The 20,164-nt window shown below is 36.0% G+C and overlaps 1 protein-coding gene across 2 annotated transcripts in view; it reads right to left on the bottom strand.

Annotated features, from left to right (window-relative positions):
- The window catches only part of ZFPM2 (zinc finger protein, FOG family member 2), a 307,582-nt gene that overhangs the window by 236,497 nt on the left and 50,921 nt on the right, over positions 1–20,164 (bottom strand). Inside the window, exon 2 of one of the 2 annotated variants that reach the window (XM_059865184.1) lies at positions 13,319–13,477. In XM_059865184.1, the coding sequence (XP_059721167.1) occupies positions 13,319–13,477 (159 nt within the window). Of the gene's footprint in view, positions 1–8,108; positions 8,163–13,318; positions 13,478–20,164 lie in introns of those variants that run through there. The other variant, XM_059865192.1, reaches the window with a different exon arrangement.

Raw genomic sequence — 20,164 nt, 5'->3', positions numbered from 1 at the left:
AAGATGTATAACCAACACAGACAGTTCTTAGAATGTTCTTTGTATAGAATGCAAATGTTTTTCTTCCTCTGTATATAACAGATCTGTATGTACTAAATCAGGACAATAACAGCAAAACCTAGAAATAGTAATTCTTTTAGACAGAAAAGAAGCACAGATAATTGGACAATTGAACCTCCAAAACACTAAGTTCTTCCAGGTTATAATACATGCCAACCCGGTCTTAGCTTGCAAATTTCAGCATTCTACCAGCCAGTGCAACTAACCAGAACATAAAAAATGAAACTATTAGCATTAAAAGAGGAAAAAGTGAAAAGACTGGGCTGAAAAGCAAAGGACAGAACAACAGCTAAGGTACAAAAACTATAGTACACAGTAATTAAGTATCTGGGAGATGAGGAACAATCTGAAAACGTATGTTATTAGATGACTTAAATTTCCATTAACTTGCTTTTTTAGTGTTTCATGAAGTACAGAGTTACCTGGTTTTCACAGTCAAGTTTTAATGAATTGATCCATGTCTTGTGCAAATAGAGTAGATAAAATGTGTAGAATTTACATTAAGGAAAACTTTGCTTTGCATCTAGAAGTATTCTCAATAATTTTCATTGATATTTTCTATTATTTCCAACTGTCAAATGCATGCATTACACACCTGAAATATCACCACACTGATTTCTCCTGTTCCCCCAAGCTACTCCAATCTGCTACCGAAACCAAGAAATGGTACATTACTGTCAATTTCCAAATCCACCAGGGAGTGAAGTCTATCCCAGGCTCAGTTGAGCATCAAAGTCAGATTGAAATGTGCAACCAAGACAATCCATTTGGTGCTGGAGACACTGCAACTTTAAAAACCCAAAAGGAGGCTTAGCAGAAGAGCTGATAACAAAGCACGTCTCTCAGGCTTTTTTCTTTTCTTTCCCCATACTTAAAGCTATTTTAGCAGCTAACATTTGTTTAGCACAAAGGAGTTTATTTCCTTTCAGAATTTATTTTCTTTCCATTGTTTACTCCTTCTGTTTAGTCACTGACTACTTTTCAGTCTCCCAGTAAGACTATTTTTTATATTTATTTTCCAACTGATTACGTTTTTCTTCAATTTACAGGTGTAGACATTTAAGTGGATCCAGGACATTAATTATTTATTTCTTCCAAGTCCAATCAAATACTTTTTAACTACATATGCCACCCATTTGCTACTAACTTGTTGATTCCTTTCTAATCCCATTATTTTGCGTTTTGTTACACTTTTTCTTTACTTTGCTGCTCAACTACACTTTTAGTTAAGTTAGAGGATAAATAACTTTTTCCCATCAACATCAAAGAGTGGTGTAAGTACTCTAAAATGAACCAAAACCTGCTTCTGTTTAAGCAGGTTTAAGCAGTTTCTTCTTAGCAACCAAGCCTGGTAAGTGAATTTTGTCCTTTAAATGACCATTGCATGAAAAAATACTTGTATGAGTAAGCACATATAATACCATAAACTATGTTCAGTCATGAGTCAAGTAAATCTACTGGAATTTCCACTACTTCTCTATACTTGTTTAGTTACACTTTTGGCAGAACTCATCACCTCTAACCTTAGATGCCTGAAAGTTAAGCTAGTCCAGACTTCTGACGTAGACACTCCTATAGTCAGGGAAGAAAGAAACCTCCTGAGTGATTTATCCTATTCTAGGATGCCTGAGATATGAGACCTCTCTTGGTGTCTGAGAGAGCTGAAATGAATCATCCTCTTAAACACACAGCTTAGACTAGGAACCTATCTTTAGTCAGCTAAAGTTGGAGGAAACAAATCTCTGACTTATGCTGAAATGCTGAATACACAAAATGCTGCTTAACTAAGAGGAAAAAAAAAAACCCTGTCTTATTTGAATAACTTTAATATGTAATGTGGATAGAATTTTCATCTTGACCTTCCTCTTGACAGCATTCAAAAGCAGTTCAAGTTTTTTTAATGTGGTTTAAATAGCCTAATGTTTATCCAATAGATAATTCACAGTAATTCAAGGTGGTAAAGTTGGTAAGGAAATCTGAAGACTGTAAAAGAGACATATTACCAGAAGCATGAGAGAGAGAACTCCAACTTCTCTGACAACACTGACAAGTAGGAAAAGGGAGACTTGAATATTAACAAGTAATTTCACTTTAATCTTTTTAACAAATTAAAGACTTCCCAATTTGTACTTAATCAGCTTGTACCACGAGTAGTTGTGCTATTTTATAGAAGCACACGGGTTAGCAGTTCTTCTCAATCCTGCTGTTTTAATCCATGTTGTTCCTATCAGTACTAGGCTCTTACAGAAAGTCTCATACAATATAACTATTGAACTTTCTTGACTAGGAAGGTTATAGCAGCTGTTAGGCACTCTATAATGCATTTTGCAATCAGCTAAATCAACAAAGTATTTTTAACAATGAACAGTTCAGAACTGACAGATCTACTTTCTTGTTCGCAGCTGCTTATCACGGCATAGATATCATGTATGTTTACCAGGTGCTTCCTATAGTTAGGATACCTTCACAGGAGCCGCTCACAAAAGATAAGGTCATAAAAGAGATGAAAAACATGCAAGCTTCATACACTCATGGTTTTATCATCAGACAAAATAGCTTTGGGTGAAGGACTGTACCAGTCACAAAAAGCACACAGCAGCTTCTATTAGAGTGAGAGAACAATAAAAGTTTGAAATTCAGTTTGTTTTCCCTCTTCCTGGCAGCACAAATGTAAACTCAAATTGTTAACATCCTCATGCAGCTGCTCAGAGTGAAACATCACTTCTCAATTATAATAAATCAGTACAGGAATAAATTGCTGCAAAGCCTGTAGCACTCTGTATTGCCAAAAGAGAAAAGAGACGCAATGCAAAGACTTCGGGGGTCGCTCACTGTAATTTTTCATTTGGCAAGGCCATAACCTCATGGATGGTGACAGACCAGTGTGACTGGCTGTGAAGGGAGAGGGTGCCTGCTCCTTTCTGCCACAGTCTACAGCAGCAGTAATTCTAGATCCAACCAAACAAGGATTCTGAGACTATACATTTGAGCTAGATGTCAGAGCTTCAGAAACTATAGATCAGCAATCAAAAACTGCCCTTTGTTATTTGCTTTATCTCAATGCCTACAAAAAGTAACAGAGCTTACACACACTGATAATCCTGCTCTTGAATCCTAAGAAACACACTGTAAGCTGAGGATTGTTGCCAGGAACCTCTCTTCAAAAGCCATACTCACTAACTTTGAAACAAACCATATACAACTTAAAATACAAATACTTAATTCATTCAATGTAGCATACTTTTTAGCAGCACACACTATTCTTAAGAATACCAATGACATCTAATAGGCCTTAACTAACCTTTCTGTGGATTATCTCTTTTCAAAGTATTCTATGTATATATTTAACTATAATTGTAGTGGCAATCCAGGTTTCTGCAGATATAAATCATTCTGGGTATAAAATAATGCAAAAAAAATTATATAAGCTTTTGGAATGGCAATAGAACTGTGAGAATAAAGATGCTAAAAAATATGGGAGGGATGCTTCCACACTTTTTCAGATTTGACAAACGATACAAGGACAAGATCAACAACTACAGTGGGTACAGTGTCATGTAAATGAGTTTACTCTACAAACCTTGCAAGGACAGAGAGACAGAGGAAGAGATCTGGTGCTATCACTACCAGACTGTTATCAATTAACCTGATTTATATCAGAAATAACTTCAGTGAAGCCCATAAAAATCAACACTGAGACACCCTACTCAACAAATACAGAAAGTATGAGCAAAATCTGGCTCTCATGATTGATTTGGTAATGCACCTGAAAGAAACCAGCACTTGAACAAGTTAATCTACTGCATTTTATTTCAGATTATATTAATCACCTCAATACTTTGCTTCTTTGCAAGCAATTATTGTTTTCTGTCATGCTGATTAACAATCATAATTTCTCCTGGGATAAACCTCATTTGAAATAACTATGTTTCCATTTGCCCTAAGCACTCAGAATTATTTGCCCAGCAAGTCTCAGAAACAATGCATTGTCTCTTTCCCTAGTTTTTAGGATTGGTCTGTGAATATTCAATGTGTTGGCAAGTGCCCACATATGTGCAAGCTGTTAGCTCCCCAAAACAGTGGCATGAAACTATTTTGGTTCCTATTAAAATCACCACTTTGTTTAATAAAATGACATCTTGACACATTACTTTTCAGCACAGTGATCATGGTAAAAAGCAGTGTCAATTATGTCTAACCATTCAGCTACAGCACTTTTCTCCTGGGATAAGACACTGCTGTGCAGCACATTCATCTAGACTGAGTCTGGCCTTCCTCTTCCCTACATGTTTGATATGTTCTCATTATCGCCACTGTTTGCTTTTGAAGTCCTTTCAAGACAAGGATCACTCATTCAAATGTATTTCCTGCAGAACAGTGAAAGTGTTCTCTAAATTGTATTCCTGACTTTCTTTTTATTAATGTATTTTACATATATATATGTATATATGTATATATATGTACACACATACACATATACCTATTTATATGTGTGTGTGTATATATATATATATATATATATGTATATTCTAATTTTTAGGGAGAAACTCCAAACACCTGTACTACAAATGAGCATCATTCAGATATACTGGCTACTCGAGAGCTTCTATCAATTAAAAAAAAAAAAAAAAAAAATGCCTCTCATCTTTTCAATATTTCCCCATTAAAACTTCAAATACAAGAACTGTATTAGACATATGCAAGTACTAGTCTGCGGTTCAAGCTACATAGCTCTAAGCACTAGATTAGAAAAGCAGCAGAAGCATATTTTAAAAGATATTCACATGCCACAAGTAAAGACTGTTGCTAAATAAAATTTTTAAAAATTATTTCAATGGAAATCAACAATCCATGAGATTCTAAAACAGCCTGCAGCAGAACAGAGGGATTACTTCAGAGATTCTAACAAATTTCAAATTCTAAGTTTGAAGGCTCTTCTGCACATTCATATTTCAATTTAATTATATAACAATTCTGTTCCATCCCTACTGCAGAAATATTCAATCTCCTGTAAGAATTCTTCATTCAACCAAGAACACCTCATTTTATACTTTGCAGCTGAAATCATTATCATAGACGAATCCAGGTTTTATGTGACTTCCACACATGGCTACATAAATAGTAGCAATAGGTACCTGTTCCTATACAGTGAAATCTTAATTTACTTTGTTGAAAACAACTGTATGTTTTTAGTTGACATAATCAATCTTTCAGATGGTTCAATATCAAAAGCAACCATGTTCCTACATACATGTTATATTACACATGATTTCAAAACCAGTCTATGCTTCTGTGAGTCAAACCCCAGGAAAAGATTTAGCAGTCAAAAATTCGTGCTTCTTTTTCTCTACCAGCAATAATATTTGTCTTATCAATACTTATCCAATGATGATGTAATTGTGGCACTTGCTTTATTTATTTTTATTGATCCTTTCAGAGTTAAATTACTGTAAATATACCCATATAGCACACAGTTTGTGAGTAAGTCTGCTTTTTAGGCCTGGGTTGGCTAGAATTTTTTCAGCCATCTCTTAGAACTCTTCAAATATTTTTGTGTCAGGGCCACCAAACAGGACAAGAAAGAGACAAAATGAACCTTCATTATAAACAAAATTAGAGACAGATGTACAGTACACCTAAACTAAGAACATGTAGTGAAATTCGTCATTTGTGCATCCCATGTTTTAAAGAAGATTATCCCTATAAATTTGCAAATCATATTCTGTCAAATTTGACCCCAAATTTAAGTCATTCCAAGTTCAAGTTTTGTGACTTTCTAGGAAGAGGACATTACTACTTGTTGTAACCAAATAATCCCTTCCTGAATTATATCCCTAGCTGAGATAGAATTTAGAATTTCATTGTTCTTGAGAAAACCAAAATGTGCTGACTGAAAAGGCTGGAGTTGCTTTGATAAACTGCTTAAAGTTGAGTAAGCTATTTAAGTGTTCCTTGCACTTTTTAATTCTGTACAGTTAAAATAATGTTTTCTATTTGGATCTATGTATTTATTTCTTGAAAAAGAGCTTTGTTGTTTCTTTTTTGAGATATTATTTTCTGCTTGATGACCAATTATTCAATGTCTTGATTAGAAGAAGAGTTTGCTTGTTTAACTTAGGTCAAATTTTTATCCAACTAAAGTTGATGTTAATACCTACATAGGTTTAAGCAGGACTGAAAATATGGCCTGACAGGTTTAAACATGCAGTAAATAAAAAAATTACAGAATAGAAAATCTTATACTTTTTGTTTTGGAAGCCCTTACTTGCTCTCTAGTGAATGGTGGAAAAAAAAATCAACCTTTTCAGATATCTCTTTTCCCTTCTAGAAAGAAAACAGGCGGTCCTCTGAGCTCCAGTAGCAGGAAAAAAATGAGAAACCATAAGAGGTAAAGCACAAGGCAAATGCTGATGCTCAGATGAAAAAGATCCCCTTTCACCCTGCTAGAATCCAATCTAATTCTGACTTAGCCTTGTTCAAAGGCTGTTATCAGAGAAGCCCATGCCCTTCCTTGTCCATAATCAGCATCTCACAGAAAGTATGGAAGATCAGAATCATAGAATCATCAAGGTTGGAAGGGACCTTTAAGATCATCAGGTCCAGCTGTCCACCCAGCACTGTCACAGTAACCCCTAAACCCCATCACCCAGAGCCAGATCAAGACACCTCGTGAACACCTCCAGGGCTGGTGACTCCACCAACTCCCTGGGCAATCTCCTTTTCCAGTACCTGACCACTCTAATGCCTAACAGTGAAAAATGTTTTTCTAATATCTCATCTTAATCTGAATCTCCCCTGTCTCAATTTAAGGCCTTTCTCTCATCCTCTCACTGCAGGCACGGCAGAAGAGACTGAACCCCACCTCACTACAGACTCCTGTCAGGCGCATATAGAGAGTGAAGAGATCCCCTGGTCTCGTCTTCTAAAGTTGTTTCAGCTGAATGTGATACAGATAGATGTAAGAGAACCCTTACTCTGGGGAATATGAGAATCCAACAGTGTCACAAACATGCAGACAAGTCAGTAAGATGTAACTATTGCATTCTTGGAAGGAGCAGTGCTGTGAGTTCTTATTCATATTCTAGTTATCCTAGGAGATGAAAATAGTTACCTGCCCTCTTCTGTCTCTGATTAACAAAAAGAATGAATGTATCCTTCATGTAGTCATAGAGTCTACATAAATAAAATGCAATGAATTAAAATAATCTAAAAAAATTTAAAGGACTATGAGCTGCAGCAGAACAGAAGTATTGCCAGGGAAAGATAATGTCAAGCGCAGGGAGGGGGGGTGTCTGGTGCCAAGCAAAGCCGAGGGCTGTGCAATCACCTCTATCAGTGCTCTATCAGTGTCTACACTCCAGCCAAATCCAGAGAAAACAAGGAGTCAAAGATTCAGGTCAATAAGCTTATAGGCGATTTGCACAAACTGCTCCTGCAGCAAGGTAAAAAACAAAGTCATATTGGCTTTTCTTTTCTATTCCTTCTCTTTGAACTCCTTGGTCCAAACACACCCTCGAAATGTCAGTGTTATATGCAAGAATTTAAAGAGCTGAGCTTCTTAATCCCGTTAAGAAATAAGAACAAAGTTGCCTGTAAAGATCTCCTTATTGAGCTCAAAGTGATTATGGTATGGCTGCCTCCTGCTGATCCTACTTTTGCTATAGCAAAAGTAGTAGAAATTTGTCATGAAATCCATTACTGAAAAAGAAAAAAAAAAAATTGATTAAAATGTTCCTGGTTAAAAAATGGCGAGAAAATAAAGAAAAGAAAGCATAAATCTGCTGTTTGACCCAGAAGTAGCAAATAGCAAGCACATTGTTAGTCACTACATGAGTAACGTGAAAGAAGCAAGGAATATTTACACAGTTGCACACAGGCATACACACAGAAACAACGTCATACTCCAGAGGAAAAAAGGACATGTGGAAATCATTTTCAGGGCGTTATTATAGATGGCAGCATGATAGCTTTGCACATGAAGTATGAAGAGATAGACTAATACACAGACAAACTTAGCTTTCTGTATGCTTTCTTGTATGAGGACTCACACTGCAGCTGTTTCTCTGAATCCCAAGCTTGCCTGCACAATCAGGTCACATGGCTTAACACAAAACAATCCAGTCCCAAGCTGGTCAGGCAGGCTAGTAACAACATACACGAGCATGATTATGTGTGCATGAACAGAAAACTTAGTTCAGGTTTGGAACTCATCCCTTCCTGCCCAAGAATATGAGAATATAGAACCAGGTATACACTCAGTATCCAGGCCATATATTCCCTGTGTTTCCTACTAGCTGACTTAGAACTGTATATGACTTTCAGACAGCACTGGATTCCTCTCATTTTCCTCTTCCCCCACAAATAACCAGTGTATCAGGAACCCAAACCACTCACCCAGCTACAAACACATATGGCTGCAGACACACAGAGCAGTGTGTGCTACAGACCATCACATCACTGCATCCTGAAACAATCACTCCAGCCCACCTCATGTATCCTCCCTATCACCCCGTGTCACCAACTGAGGTACACTTAACACTGGGGAGCAGAACCCACTTGCTTTGCCATTTGCCACCAGGAGTTTTAAGGCCACTGAATCTCCTTCCACTGAGGGCTGGTGCCAGTGTTGCCTTGTGATGAAGTAACCATGGAAAACCTATAACACGAGGAACAAGAGCAACAGTCATACTACAAGCAATGCACAGGAGAATTTGACTCAACTGTATTGGCCAGCAACAAGAAATGAACCTGCCTTCTTTTACTAGTTATCAGATACAGACATTCCTTCATTTGTCTCCTTCTGGAAACAGTCCAACATTCACTCTTTTGATTACAAACCTCCTCCATTTTTTTTCTCCATTGCCTCTTTCCTTCTGTGAACACAGCTACTTAACTATCTACTCTCAAGTGATCTCTTTTATTGCTTAAGATAATTTTCCTCTGAAAGTTAAACCCTCATTGAACACTTCTGCTGGGAAGGTCACAAGGATTTGTTTAGCCAGTTACCACCACTATCAAGTCACCAAGACTCCTATTCTCCTTCCTGTTCACAAAGAGTAAAAGATGACACCATATCAGCATAGCAAACTTTTTAAGTAACAGACAAGAACTTTATTTTTATTTTTCCTGAGAGTACCTCGGCAGGACAGCAACCAGAGACTAGAAAATCAACTATAAATTACTTCACAAATAATCTTCATCTAGAATTCTTATTTTCCCCCCATCACCTTCAACTTGGCCTTTGTATTGTTCTGTTGTTTTTGCCTTCCTTCTACCTGTCCTTCTGCAATTATTAGCCCTATCACACTTTTCACCTCTTTTAACATTTCTTATTCCAACCTACAGTAGACAAAATTTAATCTTTATGTCCTATCTCCTATCTTCCAAATCCAGCCTATCCCTTTTCTGCATGGGAGACAGACTGTTGAAATACTGACATTTAAGTAATAAATTTTCTACATCTGAATTTAATCTGAATTATTCTTAATCTGATATACACTCTGATTCCAGATGCCCACTGTTTAAAAAAAATATTCAGCAAGGGAGATTCCAGGCTAATGAAGTCTTTGTGTGGACAGCATCATCAGATACCCTCTTTATCTGTAGTACAGCAATTTGTAGTAACTAAACATAAACAGCAATTTTCAAAGGCTGTTTTCAAACTGACAAAATGTAATGCACTATCATCAAGGCCACCTTCTACAAAGTTTTTTGTTTCTACTTCAAACATAGAGATCAGTGCAGATTTGTAGTAGAACGCCACTATCCTGTTGCCAAAATACTCTTTCTCCTAATCTCACTGTCAAAACCGCAAACAAATCAAACTTAACTGCCATCAAGTATGAAGACCTTCAACCAAAAGGTTAAAAAACAGAGTTGGAAGCCTAAAGCAATCCCTGACAAATAGTAGGTTGGTAATTTCCATTTCAGCTTTGAATATTTACATTCTTAAACTGTTGTTCACTTCTTCACATTTAAGTGTAAATGAAGACCACATAGGAATAAATATTCACATGCAGCAAAGTTAATTTTGTGGTACTGCAGAAGTGTGGGAGAGGAGGAATTTTCCAGATTCCTCCTCTGGAAAAGCCATTAGCAAGTAAAAGGAGAAGGGAAAAGTAATAGCGGTGAGTCAAAATTTTGAAAACAGAGAAGTTGTAAAATGACATGTAGCTCAATCAAGGTGATTAATTTGCTTCACACTTTGCAGATGCTTTCGCCTTCATCTTCTGATTCTGGCAACTATTCTGCTGAATCTATCTCACAAACCCAAATAAGATGGGAAAAGCATGGCTTTATAAAGGTTCCTATTTGCAATTTAGACAGTAAGGGACTGCTCTCTCTTATACCATCAGGCACAGTTTGACAGGAAAATCTCTTCAAGAAGCCAAAGTTATCAAGATGTGAACCTGTAAGTCCTCTGATCTCATTCCTCAAAATGAATTGTGACTTCAGTAAATTTTTGCCTTCAGTATCTAGTTTGTATAGCAAAAAGCCCCTGGTTTTAGGCGGTACTTGAATTTACAGAGCTGGGTAAGTATAAAAAACATACCATGGATGAAGCCTCACAAACACCTCCTCCCCAACAGCTGTGTCACTTGTTCCCCATGCCTCTTGATTCTTGCAGGAAGCCCCGCTACTCATTTGTCCTCTTGTTCTGGGTCAGCTGGGAAGAAACCCCAGGGGAGGGAAATAGGGAGACAGGACAGATAAAATTTATATCCAAGAAAACACCTTTAAATTCTAAAACCATTAATGGTCCATGCCAGCAAGGGCAGAACTCAGAGATAGCATAATGGATTCCCATGCCAGTTCTGATATATTTCTGGGAAAAGGAAACCTGTTGCATGAGAAAAACACAGATCTACACTTACTTTTCCCTTATTTGGAAATATTTGTCATTTACAGGCTGCCAATACTATAAAAGAGCAGTAGGAAAAACCAAAAATCAGGCCCTCAAAACAGAAATTAGACTGCCTTTATTTGTTCTCTAACCTATTTGGTACACATCTCATTTTCATTCTTTTTCATTCTCATAATGACTTTCCATTCATGATGTTAGAAAATATTTCTATAAAAAAAGAAAAGCTTATTTCTTATACTATCTTTTAATTTCAATACTGAAGCACTACAAAGAAAAACAAAAGGCTAGGAATTCTTAACAGATTCATGAAAAAAATGAAAATTAGTCTAATTTTTAGTATTTACTACATAATACAGTCACAAACCCTTCCACTAAGAAAAGAACACAAAAGAAATTTATTTGCTTTCCAGATTAGTTTCGTCTTCTTAGGGTTTATCTTCAGAAAAACATAGGCAGCCTCATGCTAATTACACTTAAGATGTGACCCTGAAGAAGTAGGACATTCAACAGAAGTTGAGACATTAATAAAAACCCAGCACATCTCCAGTCTCCCATTCCATCCTTTTCCAGGCAGATTCCCAATTTGCTTCAAAGTGGGATTTTTTGTTACACTCCCTCAGCTGGAGGTAGATTAGAAATTTATGTACCCCTTGATCCTTAGAAATCTTCTTTTCAACTCTTCTTCTGCAGCAGTTGCACTGAAGAGACTTAAGATTCTTTTATAACTACAACACACAAACTGCTGGGAAATCAGAAGGTATTTAGCCTGAAGAATCAGCAGATGTCCTTAATAAAACATATAATCAAGATTCAGATTTAAGTGTATTCCCATTTGATGCCTGATCTTCTTTAATACAGTGATTCAGTGATTTCCCTGAAAGAGGTGTTTATTTAAAGGGAAGATCCAAGATAAATTGAAACTCAATGTAAATTTGCAACAGTGACTGCTATTTAAAAAAAAAAAAAGATTTTTTTTTCTTGATTTCACCTAAAACCATAGTATTTTCCACTGGTGGGCCCTGGAAATGCAGTAAGAAGTACAGAGAAGTGACTAAATCAAACTGATATGACATGAACTAATAGTGAGACTGTTCCACTGTTGACAGGAGGAATTCGAGAGACACCAGCGTAACAATTATGCAAATAGTGGTTTAAATATTTATTTAGTACTGCCAGTAACAGGAGGAGGACTTTTTTCCAGCTAAGGAAAATGGTGTCTGAAAGGCATGTGAAGCAGTGAACAAAAAGTAATTCCGGTATTTGTTCACATTGTTGCAGTTGTAATAGTAATAAATTCTTCTTGTTTGTAAAGAATCCTTTCATAATCTGGTCTCTCCTCACAGTAACATTTGTAGCAGCTGACTCCAAAATATTGATTAGACTGTTTTGATCTCTTAGGGTGACTTATTAAGTATCAAGAACCTGTAGAAGCTGCATAGAGGATACACAGAAAATGCATAGTAATGCCTTTGCCATTGATGACTGAAGACTCTCTAGGAAAGACTGATATTCTGCAGTCAGAACACTTGACTTGTCAAATGGATTTATTTGACTTTATCCAAAACAGATGAAAATAATACAAAACCAGAAGCATATCAAGTTATCATGAGAAAATGTATGTCAATACCCAGAAAAGAACAGAAAGACAGAGAAACCATCAACATCCAAATGCCTGAGGGATTTGTGGACTAACAGAAGTAAACCCACCACAACAACTTCAGCTATTTGATAGGCATCCTTACCTGCAGAAGACAAACAATAAAGCAATCAAGTGGATATCTGGCAGGAAGAAGGTTAATTCAATGTTCTATATAACAATAGTGTGTTTTTGTGCCAGCTGACTGGGAAGTAGCACAACCTTGCAGACTGAACTGGTGTGTCTTATGCTAAAATTCCTCAAACTTCAATAATTTGCAAGAAACAAGTGCACCAAAAAGGTATTTGCAACTTCAAAAGTTATCCCTTCACAAAGCACTAGTTTTCTACTGTGCATAATAAATTTATAATAAGCTCTATTTTAATCCTAGAATCTACAGACACAATCTGTTTTCCTAGCAATGTTTCCTAGGCAAAGAAGCAATGAACAGACATGCTGCATTGCTAGCTTCAGATCTGATAATAATTGACTTCTGGGGTCTGTTCTCTACAGTTAAACATGTAGAAAATAACACTTGGAGGAAAACACTAAGGCAAGGTGATTCATGTCCCTGAAAAGTGTCCTTCAACATACCTAAATATTTATTCCTTACCAGACTTAATTTCCCAAGTGAATATTTTTCCTGGTTTAAAGGTAGCATTAATAGGGTTTTTGTACGTTTTAAACCAAGAAATCTCTTTGACCAATTGGTCAAAGTTTGGCCAGTATTCTCTTAAGAGGTTGGCTACAATGATTACCTTTATTACAAAAGTATTCCACTTCTTCACAGCTCAGATTTTCAGGCTCAAACTCTGCAGAAAAGCTTTCCTCCAATGGAAAGTCTTCTTTTGAGACAGTATCATTTTCCTCAGACAGGCACTCTTCTTCTTCATCCTCAGTAGCATCTTCAAGGGGCCCTTAAAAAAGAATCAGGGACACTGTGGCAAAACCATCTAACAAGACAATGTGAAATAAAACCTTAGTGAACTTTTAACTGGCATTCTTTAGATAGTTTTTCCTTTCACAGCTGTGTTCAGCACTTATTAGAATTGGACAAATAACATTTTATGGAAATTGAAATTGAAAGTGACTTTTCCTGATTACTTCAAATCAGAATATGCAAAGTGCCATTAATAATATGTATTAATAACACTCGCACATGGGGGTTTTTCATTATTCATTGGGTTCTACTATTAAACACAGACAGTTTTAACAGCTGAAATCAAAGCTGTATTTGTAAAATGACATAAACAGTGAAGAGCTTTCTCTTGTTTGTTAGTGATTGTTTTTGATGCTGAATTATAGTACTTAAAATGTTCCTTTACAAGCTTTGTTCATCAAATTAAACGTACTGACAGCAGTGAAATACTACAAAGGTTTTGACAGCACAAACTTCAGCTTATTCTGCTATTTTGCTTCAACCAGCCCCTAATGGTATCCATGATCATTCATGCCAGACTCTTTACAGATTCCCAGTCAATGGACAAGGAGTCAAGAGACTATTTATTCATTTCACAGAGGCCAAACAAATGTCCTGGTAAACTGCCAGCCCAGGGCTACAAAAACATTAACAAATTACAGAAACAAGGCATGAGTTTGAATTTGAAATGGTAGTCTGAGGTCTTTTAGCTTTTCTGCTAGTTACCTAGAGATACTACTGCTACAGATCCTCTCGAAGAGACAGCACCAGACAGATTATTACACATAATGCCAAGGTTACCAATTAGAATATACTCAAAAATTGAAATCTTTCTTATATACACACACTTCAAAATCATTGGTTAATAGTAACTATTTGCTAAAGACTCTCTTGCGCAGGATGTAGAATTTCACCTAGATTTAAATAGAGATTTGAAATAACTGAACATATTTTAATTTAACGAAGTTTTTATTAAATGTCAGTGTGTTTCAAAATCCATCTTAAGACTGGATTTCAAAAGAGAGATTTCATTATACATGGTTGAGGCTTGAAAAAAATTACGTATTTCACTCTCCAATGAAAGCACAGCCTCAATTATAATTGACTGAGTATTTCTTCTTCAAAATGAAAGCGAGCTAGCTAATGAAAAAAAATGTGATTTGTATTTATATGATAGTTTTATGGTATTAAACACACTATTCCTATATAATCTATCATGCTGAGATACAATACATAAATGATTCTGTTGTGTTCAATGAAAAGGAAGGAATAAATTTTTAAAGAAATCAAATATTGACTACACTCTAATTTTATGTAATTTATTACAAACTAGTGACTACCTACATTTATTAAAACAGCAAAATTCACTTTAGGCTAGGTTGTGTAATTCTTGCTTCAGAGGAATATGATGGTAACTTTTTATTGAAATTGATTGAGATTCCCAGCTGGGATTCCATAAATTAATATAGCTTACTATCTTTCATGGAAATATGACTCTCTGTGCCAGCTGAGAATCTGACCAAATGAGCCCACTTTTGTAGACACATACTCGCCAACACTAGCTGTCATTCAACAATATAGCTCCTAAAATAAGGGGCTATTATTATGGCTGAAGAAATAAAGATTCTCCCTATCAAAGTATCCATTACTGTTAATTGCACCTTCCAGCCATGCTGGGAAAAAATCCAGCAACTGCATATGCAGAGGGAATGAAGAGTGGCTATGGCACTGTACAGAGCAGAGAACAAAGCCCGAGCACACGCTGGAGCAGTGCTGCAGCTGAACATGGGCACTCCAGGCACCTTACATGTGTCCAGGTTCATCAAATGAAAGCACAATGGGTTCTGCAAAAATTATCAGAAATAGTACTCAAATTTCATTTTATTATTAATATGTGATGTTGTCTGTAGAGCCATTTACTGGTGTGTACTCCTAGTAATGCCTGGATAAATAAACTAGGAAAAAATATGCTATTTTAGGGAAATGTAAGTTTTTGCCATATATAAAAATGCATTAATACCATATTTTGCATCATTTCAAGAGCATGTTTAAGCCTAATAAATTTTCCAAGTATTTTAAATCTGAGCAAAAAATTTAAACTTCAGCCAACATTTTCAGTGAAAGTCGATTTCCTGCTGAATGACTAGCTCTTTGTTATTGACTTTCAGAACGTGTCTCACAAAATACAGCAAAAGCAATTTACCTGCAAGTAATCCAACTGGCATGTATACATGACATTTAGGTCTGTTTCTAGGTCTTAAACCAGTTTGTTTGATCAGGTCCCCAATACGTAATCAGCAAGCTAATCATCACTGTATGTTAATTAGGAAAAGAACAGAAATGCAGTTGCTATGCTTTCATTTGCAGCAGTCATGGAAACACACCTTATAATTTCCATTGACACTCTTTCCAAGAAAGGAGAAGAAACACAATGTACACACCAGCTCCACAGTGATGGTTCAAACTCCTGTTATTTTGTGGGTCAGGACTTTATTTTTTAAATCAACCAGTTTAGAAAAAATACTGACTAATGCTACTACAGATATATCCTATGTACAAACAGGTACGAAACATTTCCTAAAGTTACATGTCCAAGAATTTGCAAACATAAATGTAAACGCTGTCACATCCCAAGGAGATCAGAGGTGTGCATGCCTCTACACCAGGCTTTGCCTTGCATGTGCAACCCACGAACAAAACCCAGCAAAGTTTATCCAGGCACATATGGGCACACAGCAGAGCTTTACCTAACGGGGGCTGGCATCAGAGCCTGTGCCCCAAACACCAGCAATTACTATCACTCAAGTTGGAGGATCTATGCATAAATATTTTTCTAGGTTTCAGGCAGCTGCTGCCTTGTCTAATTCACCCATCTACAACCTGATCTTTGGGACAAATTCTGTCTTAACGCATGTTGAGCTGTCTTTCATCTTTTAAATGTCAAAATACATTCAGTTCATGCCCAGAACTGGTATATTGTAACTGATAACTTAACTGAAGAGTAAAGCATTGTACGACATGAATAAGACCAAGTCCCAAGAATAAGATCAAAATTAAGTATTTCTCAGTTGCTAGTTTCACGGGCACTCAAAATTGATGATTTCTGTGGACATTTTTGATTATCACTCAAACATACATTGGGTTAAAGGAAATACTAAAATCCAAAGCCATTAGAAGGAAATATAAATAAATTCTCTATTCCTGACTACTTTGTCTAATTACTTACACATAAACAGACAATAAATAAAAATGCATTTTCAGAATCACAATAAAGAGCATATGGAACTAAATATTCTTGACAAACGCAAAAACATCAACTATGCAGGCTTATGTTTGTCTGACTGGGAGGCTTTGGTGCCAGCAAAAACCTCTAGCTGGTACCAGTAAATTACATCAGCTAGAGAACTAAGAATTAATCTAGTACAAAGAGCTATAGGTAGGTTATCAACACTGGCTAGCTCTTCTATCTAGGGAACAACCTGCACAAAAGCTACTGCAACTTTTTACCTGATTTAAAATACCTACAACTACTTGTTCATATAGACAAAAATAAATATGTTTTAAAACAATAGAGTTTCTTTCAACTGTTTTCTGTGATAGTGATCTTTTCCCCCCAGTTGTTATAATGTTGATATAACAACAGTCCAAATACAGGTTAATCAGTAACTTTAGTACCATCCTTTACCTTCTGCATTTTTTTTAATTGTTGATTTAATTTAATAGTATTACTCCCATTACTTAAACTAATCATGTTAATAAGTACTTGTGGCAAAACATTTACTATGTCTGCTTTTATTTCAACTGGACCAGGGGTAAGGCCCCATCCTGCTCTGCTAAAAAATCCTTTTCAATAACTGCTGATTAATTGTCACTTTAAAGCCTGTAGCCATAATGACAGAGCAATGAAAATCCAAAAATTGCTACTACTGAAATTCATCTGAATGTCACAGTGATCTGACAACAAACAGCTCTGAGATATGATTAGACTCGTTAATAATTAAAGCAGTAAAATTTCAAACTTAAGCGGTTTAGGAATTTAGATGAACAGTTAATTCCAGAGATAGTCTAGATGTTTGTCTTCTCATTTCAGCAATTCTTTTTCTATTAGCAGTTTGTAAAAGAATGTGATGCAATATAAGGAGAGGTGATTCTGAAATGCTTCAGATTAGCTAGATAATGATGAATAGTTAACAATTCCCAATCGCACTAGGTAAAAACCTCAATTTTTAATCTTAAATGGGCATACTTTAATTTGAGGCAAATTAAGTCTCCATTAACTCATTCTGTATTTTGTATGAAGCCCTGAAATAAACTTCTTCCTTTACAAAATGAGCAACTAATCATGTTGTACACAACAGAGGATTTAGAGGGGTTGAGTAGTTTACTTACTCACTTGGTACTTACTCCAGTTCATGAATATTTATTGATATGAACACAAATCTCAACTCTTTTTGCAAACAGCAGAGGTAAACAAGACACAGTAAAAAACACTACAACTAGTGACAGCAATGAAATAGTCAATATGGTAGAAATCGGTATGGCTTAGTGGACACAGTAGTCCACTTTGAGAAACCACCACATATAATTTGATACAAATAACAGTATCCACTGAGGAGAGGCTGACGAGTGAGCTGCATGTGCCTTCATGGAGAAAATTGCTTCTGATTGAGGCCACTTGCCAGCACAGTGTGGAGAAATCTGAGCTGTGCTCCCTAATTTGCACCAGATTTACAGGCACTCAAGGACATATTTTTTAGCACTATTATTAAATACTAAATAAATAAATATTCCTAAAATATCATATACTGTAATGTAAATGCAAACATACAGATGCAAGTACACAAAGATAGCTAGCTAAGGGGCAATCCCAATACAGTGAGTAACAGATGCTACCTCAGCACTTAAAAGGAAAGGCCACATTTAACAAAACAAAACCAGGACTGAAATAATTTTAATAAAACATAAGAGTGTGAGAATAAACCATCAAAAAGGGATTTACACTCACTTAACAAAAGACACTTCTGCTACAATAAACACTCCTCTTAACACAAATTTGAGCATCGAACCCTTTGAGCACATTAGTCCTGATACATCAATGCTTGACTCTGGTTTTATGGTACTATAACTGTAATGAAATAATTGAAATTCAATAACACTAAACTGGGTAAGTTCTGTAATAATTTCTCATAGTCAAATTCATCAGACTTCGCCCTAATGAAACCACTTAAATGCATGCTCAAATTAAGCACGAGCTTAATATGCTTTTCTGTCCAGTGTTTTGCACTTAAAACACATGTATCCTACAGCAGAAAAGTATAGTTGAAATAATTATCTCATGAAAATGTGAAGTGGTTAGCTTCCTTCTCACCTACCAATATTCTCCTACATTCCCACAGCAGCAACATAAATCAGTGCTCTTAACAAATTAAGAATGTCTCAGAAAGCCTACAATACTTGACAGTGAGTGGCTGGGGAGAGGTTAATGAGTATAATTAGTAGTAGAAGCATTAAATAGTAACAACTTCAATAAATCAGAGCCTGAAATTCACTGGATCAACATCAGACATTTTGCATGTTCTGTGGGATCCATTCAGTATTTCCTAGGAAAACATGCTGCCACATACAGATTATCCTTAGCTTATGGTAAGACCTAGGTATGTGATGCTCTCTGATTACAGAGGGAAAAGCTTCAGAAAAATCAATCCATTTATCTCCTCTTTCAACATGAACATTTCCTTCCAAGTAGAAACGATTACATAAGACAAGCAGCAGGCAAACACCTCCCGTTAACTCACATTGTAGGGAATTTTTTCTAAAAATTCAGTCAGGAATACTAAAAATAAATGAGAGGGTTCAATTTATTTCATTTTAAACATGGCAATGGGAGCGAAGACACCATACAAAGTTCTAAATACAGGATTTTCTTAGAGACTTCTCTGTCCTCCTTGGTACATTGAGTCTATTAGTTATTTGTCTTAACTCAATTATTTCTGTCATTCCTATTACATTTTGACCTATACTTAAGAAAAGCAGTGGACACAGTGTGTTGTGTGCACATGGAACCTCTCCAGTCTGTTTAGCAAACTGGCTGAACTTCAGAACTTTTGTCCAAATTGGAAGATTGCTCTAGTTTGTAAGCAATTCCTTACATCTTCATTGGAGCATCCAAGCAGAAGGAACCATTCTTACTTTCAAACTGAGAGAAACTATATGACTGTGATTCAGTGATGAACTTAATAGAGGGAAAGGAAAAGAAATGTTTTTTGGACACTATAAATCTATACCAACCGGATGTAATTGAGCTTAACAGCAAGAAAAAGGTATAAAAGTATATTTCTGTAGGAGAAAAAAAAAAGTTATTTTTAAACACGTAAGTTCTTCCTGCAGCCACTCACTTCTAACGTAAGTTGCATCAGGGGATCTGGTAGGAAGGAAATATTTTTATTAATTTTCCCCTTATCTGTAAGAAGAATGCTGATTTTTTTTTTTTTCATTTACGTTCCTTGCCTGCAGGTAGCAGACCAAGAAAATCATATAGCAGAATTTTTTCCTTTTGATTAATTTCTTTCCATGTGTTATGTTATTTCTTATATATAATTGATTTCAGGTTTTGCTTGTAGCTGTACATCTTTTTATATCTGTACCTACTGCCTTCCTTCAATCAAGAAAGTTGAAGGAAATTACC

The sequence above is a fragment of the Haemorhous mexicanus genome, chromosome 1 (assembly GCF_027477595.1).
Source record: "Haemorhous mexicanus isolate bHaeMex1 chromosome 1, bHaeMex1.pri, whole genome shotgun sequence".
Classification (NCBI taxonomy): domain Eukaryota; kingdom Metazoa; phylum Chordata; class Aves; order Passeriformes; family Fringillidae; genus Haemorhous; species Haemorhous mexicanus.
The sequence above is the reverse complement of the archived record's forward strand: the minus strand, read 5'-3'. Positions and strand labels throughout refer to the sequence as shown.